This window comes from Balaenoptera acutorostrata, chromosome 12 (genome assembly GCF_949987535.1).
Source record: "Balaenoptera acutorostrata chromosome 12, mBalAcu1.1, whole genome shotgun sequence".
Classification (NCBI taxonomy): domain Eukaryota; kingdom Metazoa; phylum Chordata; class Mammalia; order Artiodactyla; family Balaenopteridae; genus Balaenoptera; species Balaenoptera acutorostrata.
Genome location: NC_080075.1, coordinates 38,858,299 through 38,874,384, shown reverse-complemented (window position 1 = coordinate 38,874,384; position 16,086 = coordinate 38,858,299). Strand labels below are relative to the sequence as shown.

At 46.7% G+C, this 16,086-nt stretch overlaps 1 protein-coding gene across 3 annotated transcripts in view; it reads right to left on the bottom strand.

The window, feature by feature from the left end:
• Nucleotides 1-3,697: 3,697 nt before the first annotated feature.
• The window catches only part of SERTAD2 (SERTA domain containing 2), a 116,934-nt gene continuing 104,545 nt past the window's right edge, over nt 3,698-16,086 (bottom strand). For all 3 annotated transcript variants that reach the window (XM_007189743.3, XM_057558517.1, XM_007189742.2), the window contains exon 2: nt 3,698-8,306. In XM_007189743.3, coding sequence (XP_007189805.1) covers nt 7,367-8,302 — 936 coding nt within the window. In that variant the 5' untranslated portion in view covers nt 8,303-8,306 and the 3' untranslated portion in view covers nt 3,698-7,366. The remainder of the gene's footprint in view (nt 8,307-16,086) is intronic.

Sequence of the window (16,086 nt, the reverse complement as noted above, 5' to 3'; positions counted from 1 at the left end):
TAGGAAATGGTGGTGGTCCCACAAAACGTGCCTTCAGCATTAAGATGGCCCAGGTTTGCTTAATGGCCCAACCTAAAACCCCACACCAAGTGGAGGCCTGGATTTTAGCCTTGCCACTCTCAGGTTAGCTACAGCCAACATTTGTGGACTTCTTTTTTTAATTCCCTAGAACTGTTGTAAGTGCTTTACATGTATGGACTCCTTTAATCCCTATCATTGCATGACATAAGCTCAATTACTACCCTCATCTAATAGATGAGAAAGCTGAGGCATAGAGAGGTTTGGGAACTTGCCCAAGGTTACAGGCTATCAATGATGGAGCCAGGATTCAAACTCAGGTGGTCCAGTTACAGAGCCAAACTCTGAACCTCCATGCTATGCTCTCTTGCCTTAAACAAGAATCACTTCCCCCCTCTGTGTTTCAGTTTTCACATCTGTAAAACGGGGCCCTTTGCCTTCCTAGGTGTTAAGCGCTCTGAAGATGTCCATCCTTGCGGGGCTTTTCTGGCTCCTCCGCCCTCTCTGACCCTCGCATCCCCACCTCGCACTCTTTGTCCTTGGGATCCCTGCCCTCACCTCTGTACTGTACTCACTTTCCAGACCCCTCTCCAGACGTCCCAGTCTGTGTAAGCCCCTGAGCACAGCAAGTCTGGCCTGGTCTCAACTATGGTCAGACCCTGTTCTAAGCATTGTATGGTTTGCAAAGGTCAAGGTTTGGTAAACTGCTTCTGTTAAAGGCCAAAGAGCAAACATTTTAGACTTTGAGGGCCTTATGGTCTCTGTGTCACTGTAGTAGGACAGCAGCCATAGATAATACACACATAAATGAATGCGGCCGTTTTCCAATAAAATTCACACAAACAGGCAGTGGGCAGGATTTGGCCCAAGGGCCGAAGTTTGCTGACCTCTGACAAAGATGAACATCACGAGATAAAGTCATGGCTCCTACATCTCTTTGAACTGCTCTCAGAAGAGCAGCAGCAGGGGTTAGCACAGGAGACAAAGTTGTACAGCTAGCCAGAGACATGGCAAGGCTTGCTAAGTGCCTTTGCAGAGGCAGAGCCCTCCGGAAGAGGAGGAGGCTTCATGGACAGACACTCGAGCTCGGCCTGGGAGTGATGGGTGGAATATCCACAAGCAGAACTGGGGGCACAAGCAAGGGCATGCAGTGTGCTGGCAATGGGAGCGTCCAGAGGGCCGGACAGGAGTGGGCCTGGGACCCAAACAAGGAAGACCACACTCTGTGCTTCTCTCCTGCTGTAGAGAAGGAGGAACCACAGGGTTTGTTTGGTTTTTTTTTTTAATTAAACAAATGTTTTGAGTGCCTACTATGCACTAGGTGCAGTTGGAGGCATGTGAGGAGAGATAACATCCACAGCTTGCGCTTTTATTGCACCGTCAACATGTTCAAAGAGATTTAGGAGCCATGACTTTATCTCGTCCTCAGAAGCACAGAGAGATTGAACGAGTCGCCAAAGCTCTATCTGTAATTAATAGCAGATGCTCATATTCCAGAGACAAACCTCTCCACTGAGTAACAGCCTCTTATTTCTAGCGGCCTAATGAGCATCTCCATCGGGATGTCTGGACTGAGCTCACCCTGTTCTCCCCCGTGTTAGTCTGCTAGGGCTGCCGTAACAAAGTACCACAGAGCGACTTAAGCTATAGAAATCGATTGTTCTGGAGGCCAAAAGTCGGAAACAGAGGTGTCAGCAGGGTTGGTGCCTTCTGAGGGCTGTGAGGAAGAAATCTGTTCATGCTGCTCCCCCAGCTTCTGGTGGTTTGCCGGCAGTCTCTGGTGTTCCTTGGCACGTAGACATATTACCCTGATCTCTGCCTTCATCTTCACATGGTGTTCTCTGTGCTTGTATGTGTCAAAATCTACCCCCAACCTTTTTTTTTTTTTTTAATTTTTATTTACTTATTTATGGCTGTGTTGGGTCTTCGTTTCTGTGCGAGGGCTTGCTCTAGTTGCGGCAAGCAGGGGCCACTCTTCATCGCGGTGCGCGGGCCTCTCACTATCGCGGCCTCTCTTGTTGCGGAGCACAGTGTCCAGACGCGCAGGCTCAGTAATTGTGGCTCACGGGCCCAGCTGCTCCGCGGCATGTGGGATCTTCCCAGACCAGGGCTCGAACCCGTGTCCCCTGCATTGGCAGGCAGACTCTCAACCACTGCGCCACCAGGGAAGCCCCCCCCTTTTTTTTTATAAGGACACTAGTCATTGGATTGAGACCCACCCGAGTAACCTCATTTTCCAGCCCCATTCCCTCACCAGCTAGTCTCGTGGCCCAGAACTGCCTGGAGCAGGTGAGGCTAGATCACACGATGCCCTCAGAGACGGCCCCGCTGTCAGGGAGACGCCACAGGATCTCCTCCACGACCCTGTGGAAGATGGTGGGAGGGGTGGGGAGCCGGACTGTGGGAATGGGGGGCGGGCTGCTGGAGGATGTGCAACTAATTCGTGAACCTCCGGTGCTGTGGAATACCAGTGGGGGGCAACAAGGATGTTAGAGAAACAAGCAGGTGGCAGTGAAGAGCAGATAGGAAGCAGATGCAATAACGAGGTGAGGGGGGAAGAGGGTCTGAGCTGGGGAAGCTGTAGTAAGTTCGGAAAGGAGGCGGCGGAATCACACCTGGGAGAAGGGTGATGAGGCCAAAGAGAGGCCCAAAGGGGAAGGACCAGCCCCGTGGGGGGGAAGAGGCTGGTTTAGACCCACTGAGCGTGAGATGGCAAAGCTTGGCAGATACCAAGTCCAGAGCCCGGGAGAGAGGTAGGAGCTGGAAATACGTTTCCAGAGTCCTGAGTGGATTAGGAACCCTCGGGAAAGCAAGCAGGAGTGGAGGCTCAGCAAAGAGCTGGAAAAAAAAACCCCAATGTTTAGTGAGAGTTGGGGGAGGAGGCTCGAGAAGGGCCCAAGAGGCAGGGGGAGAACCGAGAGACAGGGAGAGAGGGCGACAGCACCAACTCCAGCACAAGCCGCGAGCAGACCGGTTCCCTGACGCGGGCAGGCGGTGACACATGAGCTGGTTGTGCTCCGGGCGGAAGGAAACTGCAAACACGGCTCTCTCATCTTTTAACTGTTTATTGTATAATATAAAACTACAAAAGTAAGACTGCTCATTTCCATGTACATTTAATCTGTCCAATTGTTTAGATTACAGCCCAAACCTACATGTGAATACAACCATCTGGGTTCCGATGTAACGTCTAGTAATATTGCATAGAAAAGGCACAGCTCTCAGGTCTGTGGGGGAAAGGTTACACCTCCTGTTTGACAAAAGCCCTCCTCAAAAACCATGCACCAAACATGTCACTATGTACATCTTTTCCAAATCTTGGTTGTTTGCTCGTATGGACCAACTTCCCTTCCAAACTTGTTATCCCCAAAAGACGTCCAAAATTTTTATTGGCTTTGTTTGCAATAGCATTTGATCCTGGCTAATTTTCGAGAACCATTTAGACTCATTCTTAGAAGCCCTGAAAACAACTGTACAGAAGCAGGACGCACACACCTCACTGCCATTGGCAGTTACTGGAAGTTAACCATTTCCAGCCGAAACAGGTTAAATATGCTCTTTTCAATTATTTTCAGAAAGCATATAAAGGTCCAATTTGTAACAGCAAGATTTTGAAATTAAGACAATTCATACAGAGAATAACAATCGCTGCACAAAGTAGAGTCTCTCTCTCTCTCTCTTATTTTTTTTTTTGCACCTGTCATTTGAGAAGGCTGCCCTGCGGATTCATAATTCATTGTTTACCACAAAGGTGGTTAATAAATTTAAGCTTTAAAAATGATCCGTAAGTTGACACTTTGGCTCTTTGGAGTTTATTTATTTAAGAAATTTCCTTGATCGATCTCAGGGCAGCTGGGACACTCCAAGGGGCTATGGCAATAAACAGCACAATTGAGAAAGACACTCCGGTGGAGGCGGCTCTGGCTAGTTCTCACCCTTTGGTGTGAGCGAGGGCGTCGGTGTGGATGCTCCTTCTGTCATAAAGAGAGAAAGTGCGACTAAAAAAACTTTTAAAAATATCAACCCTTTGATGCTTGATTTTTCTTAAAAATTTGGAGGTATTAAAACATTCCTCATCCATACCTTTTGCATATTTCAAATCGACCCATATTAGAGGAGAGAGTAAAAATGAACGTCGACTGTGCATACGATGAGAAGACCCAGGGGTCTGGCTCGGACCCCCTTTTAATACAGATTGACATTCCTACAGGAGAATAAATTCCTACATACATTCTGCACATGTTACGATCCAGATGTTGTTAGAGCGCCACAGTAAAATAAATATATTTACACAGAAAAAAAGGAATAAATAACTTATGAAAAAAAAAAATCACTTCAAATTCAAAGCTCTTATTATTCTGCTCTCATCTTGTCACTTCATTGCACATCACTGTCAATAATTGTCCTCTCCCAGCCCCACCCAGCATGTCTCTCTGTCTCTCTCGTAAAGGCACCTCAAACTGCCTGCCTGACTCTTGAATGCCACAGGATGTCCTTTAGAAACGGGAAGGCACTGCTGCCGGGTGGCATCTGGAAGCACGTCCCACACTCAAACTGGGACTTGGAGATCACACACAGGCTCACGTTCTTCCCTGTCGGGACATCACTTTGTAAAAATAAGACACAAAGATAACTGGAACACTTGATGGTTTTGTTCTTTTGAAAAAGGGCCACTAATTCCCCACGTCTTCCTCATTAGACCTTGAATATCAAGAATTTACGGTGAGGGTGTCCAGAGAATTAAAAAGCATTTGCGTGCTGCTGTTGGGGGTTTTTGTTTTTGATCCTGAAGCCCAGCCTTACAAATGCGGGAGAGTCAGAGAACCACGTGTGGGCAACACTTCGCTGTGCTTATTTGAACTGCTGCCCAACATATGGGATTTGTTTAAACACACGATTTGCTAATCCAACCGAAGTACAGTTGTTCTAAGTTACTATCAATCAGTTTTTAACAATGGCAAATCAGCCGCCTTACCCTGTTATTGTCCGGAATAATCAACGCTATTGTGCATGTACACGTATGTGTATGCGGGCGGCATGTGGAGGGTCTGCCAGGTCCTTGAGTTAGCAGAAGCATGAAGTCTGGGCGGACTTGTTCTCTACAGGAAAAGGAAGCCCTTCAAACGGACAGGCACGGTGACACCGGAAGCATCTACAACAACCCTCACCTTAACTACATGGTCCCTGGTCCTATCAAAGGGAATGACACATCTGCAGTAGTAAGAGGTGTCCGGTGGAGGGTGCTTGCTGGAGAACAGTGCAGTTTGATCGGTTTCTCACTGCTCGTCTGAGTTGATAATTAGCCTTTAAAAACACATTCAAATTGGCGGGGGTGGGGAGTAAATCAGAACTTAGAAAGATTTAATCATATCATACACGAATCTTTTGCTTAGATGAGCAGTTCCTTCATCAAAATGTATTTGCTTTGCCATGTGTATTATAAAAATAAAACTATCTATGGCTTGTTTAAAGTGCCATTTTATAAAGCTGTCTTTTTTAATTGGCCAGAAAGACTCAATTTTATCCATGGCAAGAAGTGAGCAGAATTGGTGACTGAATATTGACAAATGACCAACAACAAAGACAACAACAACAACACAAATCCCATAATTTAAAAATTCTTAAATAAATATAAAAGTTATTCCTAAAGAAGCCACCTGCATTTCAACAATATAGGTTGTAACCAGCTAAAGTACCATTGGAAGAAAGAAAAAACTGAAACGGAAAGGCCATTAATAATTTCGGCAACAAGCATGATACATTGCAAACGTTTTAAAATTAAATGTACACCGCTAGGAATAAAAAGCTAGTTCTCAAGTTCTCCTGGCAGAGAGAGGATGGCAATGGGGGAGGAGGGGAACATGCATAGAAAGTCCTATCTGTGTATTTGGGTAAAACAGCCTTGTAAAGTGTAGTTAAAGCAGTTGATTTAAGAAAGCAACCAGATCGGAGGCCGTGACGTAATGGGACCAACTCCAGGTTCAGGAGCCATGCGTGTTACAAGAGTGCATCCTAGGCTGGGCCGAGGAGAGCTGGGCTCACTGTGGTGATCGTGAAGATGCCATTTTCAGCACTTAGCAACAGAGGGAAAGAAAGCTCTAAGGAAGGGAAGCAGGAAAAGACAACAGAGCGACATGATGGATGCCTTCTGGGGGAGAGTTCCTTCCTGACGAGCCCTAAGCGTCGCAACAGGGTTTAGTTCCATGAAGAGGTCGGTTGCTTTTCATAAAATTTTGTTCGTGTGTAAAATTCCAGGTCTTCATAAAAATTATGCCCAAAAGGGAAAGATCTGGGGTTTTGTTTAAAAAAATAAAAACAATTAAAAGCGCAGACTTGGCATAAATACAATGAGTACTTGGTAGCCTTCCCCTCCAGAGAGAGAGCTAAAGAGAACCATCACTTAAACCCCGAGCTCCATGGCCACCTCCCGCCAACTGCTTAATGCAAGTTTGATGAGCAGACGTGGCTCTGGCTTTGGAAGTCACAGTGCTGGCGGGTGTTCATGCCAGGGGGTCGGTGCTTGTGAAATCTGGGTGTGATATCTCCTGGCCCTTCTTAAAGCGCTGTGTGTGTCTGTGTGTGTGTGTGTGTGTGTGTGTGCACATCTGGGGACATCAACTGCGGATTGATTTGATCCAATTTTCTCTTTGCACCAAACACATATAAAACATTACAACTCTATAAAAGTACAAGTGCAACTTGTACATCTGAAGTTTGCAGGAACTATGTGAGCAAATCCTATCAAAATAGCTATCTCATATGTATAAACAGCATTTGTTTTTAGAAAAACAATATCATAAACTGCGGAATCTGTACAAAAATATAAAATAAATTTGGGCAGCAGTTTCTAAACAGCCATGTAAATGCAACACTTACGAGGAGTAGTTAATGCCTCTAAAAAGGCTGAATTGCCAAGTCAACCTATACAGGGCGAAAATGCCGGAAAAGGTACTGAGATTATCTAAATAATATATATATATATTTTCTTTTTTTACCTCTTGCAATAAAACTTATAGAAAAAATAGACAAATATGCACATGCAATTTACAGCTTTTCCAACTTATTCCTTGTGCTTCACTTGAACTGTTTATTTTTGTCATTCCACATAGCGACATTGTCTTCAAATGTATTCTTTCCTATTCCCGGGGACTAGGTCTCTGAGGAACCACTCAAAAAAAGCATATTAAAAGTGGTCATACTTGGATGAAGGCACTCCAACTCTGCTCAAAGCAAAAACTAGTGTGATCCTTTTGTAGAATGTTCTTTTTCTCAGAAAAAGGCAAGCAAGGGTACATGCACAGTGCGGAGAGCTGTCGGGGTGCGGGGTGCAGGCGACGGGCCCCGAGGCTCAGGACCCGACCAGCACCTCCATGATGTGGTCCAGCTCCGTGAGGTCCATCTTGAAAGGCTGGCTCGGGGCGACGGGCTGGCTGCTGTAGGGGGCCAGAGTCTTGAGGAGGTCGTCGGCCGACACGGGGGACATTTTTGAGGATGTCCCCGACGCGGACGTGCAGGGGTCAAAGTCGTACATGGACGTGTCAATGTCGGCAAACAGGATGTCGTCCAGGGTCAAGTCTGTCAGGAAGCCCGTGGACGTGGTGATCTCAAAGTTGCCGGGCAGGGAGTCCATCAGTTTCGGGTCGTCGGGCCGGCCGTCCTGGAGCCCCTCGGGTCTCTGCGCGCCGGGCCCGCCGGAGTCCCCTTTCGGGTCGTCGGTGGTGGCCTCCGCGGCCTCCGTGGAGGTAGATGTGGGACAGAGCTCCTCGATCTCGTCCAGGGCGGAGGAGAAGCTGTCCTTTTCCGGCGGGAGGGCAGGAGGTGAGAGTCTGGCGGGGGCCGCAGGCTGCGCGGCCGGGGAAGTGCAAAACGTGTCCTGGTCGTCCTCGAGCAGTGAGGCGGGGGTGAGGCAGGCCTCCAGGGGCGCAGCGCCGCCCAGCTCGCAGGGCGCGGGCGCGGGGTGGCTGAAGGCAGGCGGCGCCTCCCGGTAGCTGGAGCCCAGCGGGTCGGCGGGCGGCGAGGAGGCGGGGAACGCGGGCCTCAGGCTGCCCTCCTGCTTCAGCTCCTCCTGGATCCGCCTCAACATGTTGTTGATGAGCACGGTCTTTTGCAAGCTGGGCTCTGTGAGGGGCCTGTGGTTGTAGAGTTTCATAAGGGAAATGTTGAAGATAGTCTGGCGCTGTAAGGTGTAAGACACCTTGGACGGACCGTCGGAGGGGGACACGATTTTGCCTTCCAGCCCATCTTCATGCTCGTCAAACTTCCGTTTTCCTCCTTTCCCCAACATATATCTGCCAAGGAGAAAGGAAGGAGATGGAATCAATCCCACAAAAAAGAATTTCCACTGTAAAAAAAGACGCGGATTCAGAGGTCAGGGCTGGGACTTGAGTTCCCTGCCCAGGGTTGGTTACAACAGAGGAATCATTGGGAAATCTACCTTTGTGTGCCGGTGGAGCAATTTTTATCACTGGGTAGTCTGTTGAATGTATTTCTTGAGAAATGTGTACAACACAGACAAGTTAAACGTTACCATGGAAACCGTGATTTTGACTTTGTGCTCATGGGCTTGCGTTCGCATGCCTATGGCGTTACCATGCAGGTTCAACTTCCCTCCCCCAAACAGATCTATTTTTAAAGCCCAAGAAAACACTGACAGTACTATGACCTAAACAGGTAAAGGTATCATAGATTACAGCTTGAACACACCTAGAACGATGAAAAGAACCCAGTACATGTACAGTTTTGGTAGAACTGCGTGTGCTTTCAAAACGCCGTTTCCTTCCTCATCACACATAGAGCCTTTCTGCCTGTTTGGTGACATGTGGCGAAGGGCATGGACTGTGTTAAATGACCACAGTGATTGAGCTGCCACTGCTTTTCCGTCTAGAATCAAGTGGAGGAAGGTGGATTGCCCAGCCCGAGTCTTCCCGTGGCTCAATTTCATCGCATGCAGCCATGCCTGAGTGCAACTGGACTAATTTAAAAGAAATTTGCTCTGATTATAAGCATTGCTGTTTGGGTACTCAACACATTTCTTAAAACAATACCTACTGTGATTCCAGCCGGGATTTCAAAGAAACAATGACCTCCTATCTCAGACCTTGAGCATTGGGGAATGGGTTGGATTTTTTTTTTTTTTTTTTTAATGGGTTGGATTTTAATTCCTGCCTACCTCGCCTGACACGCACAGCCTCGGAGGTCTGCTTGTGTGCTCTGGCCTGAGTGAAGACACCCTCAGCTGTCTGTGCCTTCAGGAGAGTGGTCCTTCGTCTCAGAACTTCTACCAGCTAAACAGCAATCACAAGTCCACCAGCCTTTGACTCAGAGACCTCACTTTCCAACCAATGAATCAAGAAAGCTGTCCTTACGCCGTTGTTCAGACCAGCAGACATGCTTCTAATCAAGCCAGGCCCATGCTTGCTCCCTATCCCCTCTACACCACTTACCCACAGGCACGTGTTAATGCTCTCCTCAAGGCCACTCACTCTTTCTGGTATTGTCACATACAAGAAAGTGCTTTGTAGTTATCCAGTTTTTCTTCTAAAGGCGACTTGCCTTTTACTGAATGGCCTCCTTCAATCCTTTAACTCATCCCGCATCTACGCTGTCTTGGGCACTCTGCCAGAAAATGGGTAGTCCTGCACAGGAATAAAGCCTGGTCTTCAAGGGGCTGAACATCTTTGCGGACACACCATTATCATTTTCAATTAGGAGTCTCATCCTAAAGGAATCAGGCTAACCATAATAAAACTTCTCAGAACTTCCTCCCAAGGCTTTGTGAAAGAAGGCCACGCTGCCCTTCCAGGCAGACAGACATGCAGGTGGACACAGAGCCTGGCGCACAAGTCCCACTCCGGGTGACCGCCTTCATGTGCCTCAGTCTCCAGGAGAGAAGGATGAAGACAGCTGCAAGCCATCAAGTCAGAATCAGCTTGAGAATTTGTTAACACTCATAAAGAATGTGGAGTTGCTTGCAGGAAACACTTTCCCTCACTTTGTAAACATTAAGAAAATGGCTGTCTATCACTAGGACCAAAGACCAGTCCCATAATTAACTGTTCTCTGAGGCAAGGAAGGTATGATAGTAACAACTCCCTTATCTAATGCTTCACATGACAGAAACATTTCCTACTGTTCAGTGCTAAAAGTCTCATTTGTATATACACTTTGCACAGAACATTTCCTATCTGAAGTATATGTGCCCATGTAAACTTGAGTGTGAATCAGAGAGGAGGTGACTTCATTTCACATTACAAAACACTTTCTACTTTATGCATTAGAAGTATTACCGGACAACTGTGTTTTGAAACAGATAACTGTATTCACATATATGCCATTTGTATTTGTTTACAATTCAAGCATTTAATGTCACTTCTAGAAAAACTCCATTTTTACCAAAGAGCTCACCAAATGCATTTAATTATCATATAAAGCTGTTATATAATCTACATTATATGCTATAATTTGAAAGTACCCAATACATCCAAACGTGTGCCAGAGTACACAAGTGCACACACACACACACACACACACACACACACACTCTAAAACAGTCTTTCTCAAAGTGTGGTCCATAGATGGAACCAGTCTGTAAACTGTTACTAGTTCATGATGAGGTAAGTAGAGATACTGTATTGTTTAGAAACTTTTATAGCAGATTTACAGAGTAATTATATCTCTGTAAATACAATTTTTTAAAACGAGGCTTCTATTTTTACATCTTTGTACTCTTATTTCATTTTTCTAGTAATTATTTTTATCATGTTTTACTAAAGTATCAGTCTATAAGGAGGAGAACACAAACAAGATGGTCCTTCATCACAAAAAGTCTGAGAAGCACTGTCCCAAAATGTAAACCAAATACACACCTCAAAACAAATTAGTAAGCTCGTCGCCACTTTAAATTTTTACTGGTTTTCTGGAGAAGTAACACTTAGAAAAGACAACGTAGACTCTTCCTTTCTTTTAGTCATTCATGCAGAGCTGTCTTTTAAAGACTTGTTGCCAGGAAAAAACAACAGGACTTTTTCAATAACTCATACTTCTCTAGAAATAATCACCGAGCACACAGAACTTAAATATTTAAAAAGCACGTGGTACTATAGGCATTTAGCAGAATTTCCATTGCTGAGGGAGATCTATGGAGATACTTTTCAGAGAGATTTCAACATGAGAAGCGCCTAATTTCCAATTAGAATGATCTAGCTGGTCATAGCTGTGTGATAATCTTAATGATTTAAGGAAAGCCTGATAAGACATTCGTAATGCTCTCTGGAAGGGGACAGAGGAGAGCCCGTGTAAGCAAAATCCGTGAGCGGGAATAGGCAAGACGAATCGAATCTTGGATGTTTCTCAAATGTGTAAATAAGGACTCATGATAGAGTATGGCTCAAAGCAGGTTTGCCTTCATTTTTCTATTTCATTTTATGAGGCAAGACTGCTCTACACACCCAGTAAGATTGCAAAATGCACACAATCCTGACTTGTAATCTGAAGTCTATCTACATTTTTACAGAAAGGAGTGAAAAACAACATAGTAAAATCTAATCCACATTCCTACTTAGAACGTTAACGTTAAAAAAATTTTTTTTAATTTAAAATTTGTAAAAAATTAAAGTTTTCCCAAAGTTTGCTTAACATACTGTTGAGAGTCCCGCTGGCCCACGTTCAGAAGAGGCCTCCAGCTCCTGGAAGTGGGAGGGCGGTGAGAAGGACCCTCACTCGGTGCTGTGTGAATGCCACACCTTGGAGCAGACACAATTCAAAGAAAAGACAAGCTTTGCAAGAACCCGAGGGCCAGGCTGCCTGAAGCCTTCTCCTCGGTGCGCTAAGACAACAGCAATAGCTCTTCTAGCCATTGGAGAGGCACGAGAGGTTTTAAAAGGCCTCACTTGGCTGCAGCCTGAGGATGGAGCAGTGGCTGGAGCTCATTAGGGGCTTCAAGCTAACAAGAGGGAAGGGGGTGTCTGCTGTCCCTGCCCGAGAGGCCCCTTGGCGGTGGACCTGGACACCGGGGTGGTAGCCTGTAGTTCACCAAAGGGGGCCTGTGATAAGTCGGTTTTCCAGGCCACCCCGAGGCTTGGCGCCCCACTTTGCCTCCTCCCTTGGCTTGAGAAGACCCAGGCCCAAAGCTCATGTCTTCTACCCAATCTTTCAGTCAAAGGCCCAGAAGGGGCCCTGAGCTTCAGGGCTGGTTAGAGATCCCCACATGGGGGAGTGAGGTGGGTGCTCCCTCCCTTTCCTGCCCACCCAGAGGGGCCTAAAACTAACCACAGCCACTCTTCTATTGAATATTCACTGGCTCTTAATATAAGGTTCCAGATAAAACACCCTCCCTCCCCAGTAAGCTTGTTAGAAACAAACTCCTAGCATTCTGATTTGCTTAACGTAAATTTTGGCAAGTAGTAACTGCAGCAATCTAAGTTTTGAAAATAGAGACCAAAACTCAAGGGTAGCAATACAAATGAACACTTCTCTGCCGGAGTTTTCCAGGAAGTTTAATAGTGAATAAAAATCTCCAGATACTAAACCTGGCTTTCAGTTGTGCCGCTTTCATTAGGAAGGACTCTGCCCTCAAAAGCTACAATCCGCTTGGACAGATAATCAAAAGTAACATGTCACTGGGAGATTCCTCAGAAGAGAAAGAACCAGAGAAACAGGAGAAGATATTACCTATTGGGGAGTCTGCAATTCCAGATTCTGAATGACTCTCACAGCAAGGAGTCTGAGAGATGAGTACAGACTGAGGTGACCAGGGGACTTCTGGGGATAGGATCTGAGGTTTCTGTTTAAGGCAGGATTGTCTCTCAATGTCGGTTTCCCACCCCAGACGGTAAGCCCTCTGAGGGTTTCAGACTGTTCCGTTCGTCTCTGTGTCCTCAGGTTAGGGCAGTCCCTGATACACAGAAGATGCTCCAGAAATAGTCACTGGATAAATAGTAAATGGAAAGAATGAGAAAAGACACTGAGGGACAGCCAGAGAAGGACTGTAAAACAAAGACAGAGATGTGTGTCTTTGGCTCTGACTGTAAACTTGGCATGGGAGGGAGGGTATGACACAGGGGAAGGTTGAACGAATCTCGGAGGGCACAGCTGTACAGGGCAGGCCCTGGGTAAGGAGATTTGTCAGTACCCGAGGCACAGCGGGTGGGCAGGGATGCCTCTCTCGATCTTTAGTTCTCAAACTTGGGTGAGCATCAGACTCACCGAGGGGGCTAGTTAACACAGAATGCTGCCCGCCCCCCCCCCCCACACACACACTATCCCAGATTCTCATTCAGTCCGTCTGGTGTGGAGGCCCAAGATGTGCATTTCCATCAAGTTTCCAGGTGATGCTGGTCTGCGGACCTCATTTTGAGAACTATGACTTCCTTTTTTCCCCATCCGGCTATTTCATATGTAAGCCTGAGAATATCTTTACTCAATTAAACTTGAGTCTAAAGGGCTTCCCTACTTGTGCCTAAGCAGGTAAGGAAAAAAAGAATGAGCAGTGTTTCTGTGATGGCAACTGACATTAAAAAAGAAAGACTACATGCAGAATTAAGATGTCTTCAGCTCAATTTTAATGATAAAGCTCAGCTTCTCAGATTGATATATCAGATCCCACCTGCTCACTGGGGCCTAGATTCTTCTTGCTGTGATCACAGAGTGAATGGCAGTGAGGCCTTATGCCCAACGTCCAAAGAGAAACTGGAATAGTACCTATGTGTTAAAAGGGAGCATTTCATGGCTTTTATATTTTTTAAGGCATTATGGGAAAAAAATGCAAACATTAAAAAAAAACCACAAGCAATCACAAAACTTCTTTTAAACTCAATGTTTTTCAATTGTTTAAAAGCTATGTCTTGGAAAAAATTTTTAAATCACTCTCCTTTAATGTTATTTGAACTGTCAAAATAAATGTTATAATTTTTAAATTAAGAATATTAAATCTACTTTTGCAAACCACCACTTCTGTCATCCCCACTAACAACAACAAAATCCACTGCTTTAACCTGCAGCCCTCTGTGGCCACCAGTGCTTCCTAGAGGCCCAGAGCCTGGTGGCCGCTGATTGACAGGTGCACGGAGGGGGCTGTGTGGCCCCTGCGGGCAGCATCACTGCTCGGGCTTGTGAGAGGCCCAAACTGGGAACCCTCCTCTGCGCACCACTAGGGCTGTCTTTCTGACTCGCTGCGGGTCAAAAAAAGATGCAAAAGACTGCATTATGCTTTAACTCAATTCATCCCCCCAAATAGTGATCACCCCAGATAGAAGGAAAACCCTCCACCTCATCCTACTCAGTATCCAAGGGAATTAATGCTACAAAAGGCATTTAAAAGAAGGTCAAAATTGATAGCTTATTTCCAATTTCTGAAGGGAGGAAATGATTGGGGAAGGTATGACCGACCACATGATCAAAGAGGCAGCTGAGAGCGGAGGCAAGCAGCCGGGGAGGGAGTGGAAATGGCTCCCAGCTCAGCTCATCCATCCAGGCGGAGGGACGCTGGTCCACACACAGAGGTGGGGCAGACAGGGGAGATCCCAAAAGACATTACTCCAAAACACCTCAAGGCCGGATGGTTTGTACTTTGTGTACATTTTCAAAAGCTTGTTCCAATTTCCTTTTGGAATAGTTAAGTGACAACTAGAAATCCACGGCTTCTGAGTGTAGCAGGCTTCATGATTAAGTGACATACTGTCTCAACAGTCAGTTAACGAGGCAGAACTTAGCCCTGGTGTCTGCTATCGGGGAAGGGTATTTACTAGTGGGGCCCTCGGCTCCCAGAGAACTGGTCTCGTTCTACGTCCTCACCAGGGTGAAGACCCTGGTGCCTGCTTTGGGATGAGTCACTGGTCTGCACACTTATGCCTGTGTCACTAAGTTAACATCTCTCAAGTGAAAGGCTCCTAATCCAGAGGGTCCCCAATCTCCTGAACTACACCATCCTGTGTGGCCACTGGTGTGATTACTGCTTGCTGAGCAGTCCAGAAGTGCCCATGCTGACACTAAAAATCATAAAAGCGAGGCATTTATGGTAATGCCAATGATTCAGAATGATGACTTTTCCTCATGGATCTAGCCAATTTGAAGAAAAAAGAAGCTAAGACAAGACATGTGACGAGTGTCTTCAAACAGGCTAGCAGAGGCTATTTCCTCACTCTGACATCCTGAGCCACCAAACCCAAAGTCCTGTAAGTGGAAACACACACATTCTTTCAGTTTCTTTTGGGGGCAGTGGAAGAAGAAAGGAGTGCCCCTGGCAAAAGTACTGAGTGTGCGACAGTCTTCCAAGAGCAGAAGAGAGGCTGGCCAGAAATGCTGGTGAGACAACTTCTGAAACAGAACCTTTCTCATCTCTCCTCTCCTCACCCCAAACACCTGCCTTACAATGCGCTCTGGATCCTGCTTCTGAGGTGGTCCAAATGGAGAGCCTCTGCTCCTAACCAGGACACCTTCCACCAGCTGTGGGTGAACTCTGGGAAAAGGCTCTTCTGTCAGACAGTCACACAGCAGCTCCCAGGAAGGAAGGAGAGGCCCCATCCCCCTTCTACGGGGAGAAGCCAGGTTTGCTTAGACAACTTTCCACACTGTTAAAATATTACACCTTAAAAAACACCCCCCCCCCCAAAAACACCCAGGACTCAGAAATCTGATAACACCTATGCTTTTAACACCCCTCCTCCCCCAAGTAACAACAGAACCCACCAGGAGAACAGAAAGGCCACCCTGAAGGGACATGCTAGGTGGTGGTGCTGGCAGATCGGGGAGAGAGGTGACAGAAAGGGGGGTCAGCCTGCAAGGATCTCCCAGCAGGGGTGTGTCATGCGCTGTGGCCGGTGCAGTTCCCCCAAAACCGGGGTGGTGAGCCTCCAGGAGGCGCTGTGGGTCAGCACTCCTGCAGACCCCAAAGTGATTGCCTCTGGCCTTAGGGAATGGCAGAAACACGGGCAAAATTCCAAAAGGGAGGGCTTCCCTGCTGGCGCAGTGGTTGAGAATCCGCCTGCCAATGCAGGGGACACGGGTTCGAGCCCTGGTCCGTGAAGATCCCACATGCCGCTGAGCAACTAAGCCCGTGTGCCACAAGTACTG